At 39.3% G+C, this 4,009-nt stretch overlaps 1 protein-coding gene across 1 annotated transcript; it reads left to right on the top strand.

Moving 5' to 3' along the window:
* Window positions 1–292: 292 nt before the first annotated feature.
* Window positions 293–2,194, top strand: LOC115985896. Its single transcript, XM_031108789.1, has one exon. It carries the CDS (start codon window positions 293–295, stop codon window positions 2,192–2,194), a length of 1,902 nt encoding a protein of 633 aa, XP_030964649.1.
* The last annotated feature ends 1,815 nt before the right edge of the window (window positions 2,195–4,009 follow it).

The raw sequence follows: 4,009 nt of genomic DNA, 5'->3' as shown, positions 1-4,009 counted from the left end.
ATGTTGTCTCAACCAGCTTTGTCACCAGAGCCAACACAAGAAGCTCCAATTGTTGAAGAAGAGGATGAATCACTTGATGGCTCTGAATTCTCTTTTTTAGAAAATATTCCTACTTCCAAGCCTAGGGAATCCCCTCACTCTGTTAGTTCATCTGCCATGCCAATCATGATGACTAACACAACATCTTTGGAGGAACAATTCTTGACTATAGCCCAGACTTGAGAAGAGCTAATGAAGTCCATGAGAGAGAGGGAAGTGTTGAGAGACACAAATAACTTTCTTGATGAATAAGATGGGGAATACATCTGGAATGAATTGTGAAGATGAAAGCTTTCAATCAAAACAAACCCATAATGACAAACCTGAGAGTTCAACAAAAGATCTCAAACTCTCTGCAGATGGGTCTATCTCTCCTAACCAGCTCAAGGAGTTAATCGAGGAAGCCATCAAAGATCAAGTTGGGGGTGGAAGTCAATTGTCCATTGCCTATGCCAAACCATACACTCAAAGGATAGATCTCTTGAGGATGCCTCAAAACTATCAACCACCAAAGTTTCAACAGTTTGAAGGTAAAGGCAATCCAAGGCAGCATGTAGCTCATTTTGTGGAAACTTGTAACAATGCTGGTACTTATGGGGATCTCATGGTTAAGAAATTTGTTTGCTTTTTGAAAGGAAATGCGTTTGATTGGTATACTAATCTAGCACCTGGCTCTATTGATAGTTGGAATCAAATGGAAAGAGAATTCCTAAACTGTTTCTACAGTACTCGACGTACTGTTAGTATGATAGAACTCACCAATTCAAAGCAATGGAAAGAAGAGCCTGTCATTGATTACATTCAGCGGTGGAGAAACCTTAGTCTTAACTGCAAGGATCAATTATCTGAGGCGTCTGCAATTGAGATGTGTATTCAAGGAATGAATTGGGCTATAAGCTATATCCTTCAAGGAATAAAGCCTAAAACATTTGAAGAATTAGCAACATGCGCTCATGACATGGAGCTTAGTATTGCTTCCAATGGTCACCAAGGCCTACCTGTTCAAGAACCTCGCAAGGGGAGAGAAAGACAAGATACTCACAAAGGGGGCAAATTCTCTCCTAAATCAGAAAACAAGCAGTCTTTGATTGTAACTACTGCTCCTCTGAAAGTTCCAGTTAAACCCAAGATAAAAGAACAGACATCTGCTCTCACTCAAGAAAGCAGAAGAAGACCAACATTACAAGAAATGCAAGAAAAGCAATATCCATTCCCTGATTCTGATATCTCCAACATGTTGGATCATCTACTTGAGTTGAAGTTAATTGAGCTACAGGAGATGAAACATCCTGAAGAGGCTGACCAAACAAATGATCCCAAATATTGCAAGTATCATCGCCTCATAGGCCACCCCATTGAACAGTGCTTTGTGTTGAAAGATAAAATCATGGATCTAGCTCGTCAAAGAAAGATCATGTTTGATGATGAAGTTGCAACTGCCAATCTAGCCTTGGTAGCCTCAAGTACTACTTCTACTTATTTCATCATTCAATTTGGTTCATTTAAGTCTATTGAGGTGAAAGTACCTTTCTCCCTTGTGCCAATTCCTGAGGATTATATCTTTTCATCTCTTACATGTTATCAAGTAAGTGGTGAAGAAGAGTCTTTAGATAGTGAGGAGGAAATAGAGCAAGCTATTGTGTATAAAGCATGTTGGTCTTCGATCATTTTCGCTAATGATGATCGTTTGTTGGGATCCAAGATTCATAATTGTCCCTTATATGTGACTGGCTACATTCGAGAACAAGAAGTCAATCGTATCCTTATTGATGGTGGATCTGCAGTCAATATCCTCCCACTCAAAATATTGAAAGAACTTGAAATCTCCTTGGATGAACTACTTCCTAGTAGGTTGATGATTCAAGGCTTTAATCAGGGTGGACAAAGAGCTATTGGGAAGATTAGACTTCATATGCTTATTGGTGAAACAGAATCAAGTGCGCTCTTTCATGTCATTGATGCCAAGACCACTTACAAAATGCTTATTGGAAGACCATGGTTGCATGAGTATGGTGTCGTGCCGTCTACATATCACCAATGCTTTAAATATTTCCAAGATGGGAAAGTTAAGAAGATAGTAGCTGATCACAAGCCCTTCACTGTAGCCGAATCACATTTGCTGATGCAACATTTTACTTGGAAGTTCATACGCTAGAGGAAGCACAAGTCATCGTTTCACCATCTAGCAAAGAAGCAAACCTCCCTTCCAAAACTTCAAAGATTGACTCTCCAATTGAGGAGAAGAAAACCAAGCCAATTGAGGAGAAGGAAACCAAACAAACAAAGACTTCCACAAAAGAGAAGAAGCATCAAGCTTTTAAAACAACTAAGGCAGCTCTTGTGTTACACTATGTCCCAATCACCAAAAGAAAAGAGGGCCAATCACCCTTTTCAGAAGATGGAGAGTCAGTATTGGAAGATTTGTAGGGATTAACTCTCCCAATTGCTAAAATCACAAAATCAAAAATCTCAAGCCAACCATTGAAAGGGTTCACAAGACCATCCTAAGGACCGATTGTTGAACATGGGACTTTGCCCACCAAATGAATCAAAGAGGGTTTTGACCCTAATGCATATAGACTTATGGCTAAAGCTGGTTATGACCACGAGAAACCGAGTAGTTTGGGTAAGCTCATCCCTGAAGCCTCTGGAAAAGAAGAACATAAGGCGTTGAAGGCTAAAGGTTTCAATGTAACAAGTTCTAAGGCTGGAATTGGATACACCCCACTAACTCCTGTTCATATTCCCATCCAAAAAGCTTATGTTTCAGTAATTTTGGCAAATTATGAGGAAGAAGAACAATCTTCAAACCTACCAAAGAAATCATATGTTTTTGACCGTATTGGGCAACCCACTTCACATATCTCAGTCTTTGATAGGTTAGGGACACAAGAAGATAACTCTGTGGTTGGCACTCAAGGCTCTATTTTCACAAGACTTGGTTACTCAACTCCTTCTCAAGTTGACACTCGAGGTTCAGTTTTCACAAGGCTCAGTCATGCAGTCCCTTCTCGACTCTCGAAAGATTTGAAGGCAAAGCGAGAACAGAATGAAAGGACAAGTCTCCCCCCTAAAGGTGCTAACAACACACTTATTGATGATCAAGATTCAAATGAGGTTCGAAGCTCCATTCCATCTCGTATGAAACGTAGAACCATTTGGGAAGTGAATACTGGAGAAGCCTTAACTGTAAAAAGGCGTACAATGGTGACCACAAACCAAGAAGTCGAAGATCATTTTAAGGATGCTCCACCCATATTTGAAGAAGACATACAAGCTACAGTTGATGAATTGAAGGAAATCAACACTGATACAACTGAAGATGTTTTGAGAATTGGCCCCATCAACGGCAAATTCTTGAAACGTTACTATGCTTGAAATTTGAAACACTCCTTGGTAAGAGCCTAAACTGCCTACCTCAACACTCAAAGGGTACATGATGTTTTTCCATTACTCTTGAAAGTGTTCTTAAAAAAAAAAAAAAAAAAAAAAAAAAAAAAAAAAAAAAAAAAAAAAAAACCTTCTTCTGAACTACGTGTTGACTTGATCCCCCTTTTGGGTATATAGGCAACTTGGTATCATTTACTAAATTCAGTCACACCTTCAAAAAAAATCCCCTTCTGAACTACGTGTTGACTTGATCCCCTTTTGGGTACGTAGGCAACTTGGTATCATTTACTGAGTTCAGTCACACCTTCAAAAAAAACTTTCCCCCTTTTGAACTACGTGTTGACTTGATCCCCTTTCGGGTATGTAGGCAGCCTAGTATCATTTACTGAGTTCAGTCACATCTTCAAAAAAAAAAAAAAAAATCTCCTTTTGAACTACGTGGTGACTTGATCCCTCTCAAGGGCACATAGGCAGCTTGGTATTTCAAGTAGTTACATGTTAAAGCAAAAGCCCTTTGAATTATGTCATGGCTTTGAACCCCTTTCAAGGAGTATGTAAGGAGCTTGGTATTCTATACTAA

Source organism: Quercus lobata, chromosome 4 (genome assembly GCF_001633185.2).
Source record: "Quercus lobata isolate SW786 chromosome 4, ValleyOak3.0 Primary Assembly, whole genome shotgun sequence".
Taxonomy (NCBI): Eukaryota; Viridiplantae; Streptophyta; class Magnoliopsida; order Fagales; family Fagaceae; genus Quercus; species Quercus lobata.
This window is presented reverse-complemented; position numbering and strand designations above follow the sequence as displayed.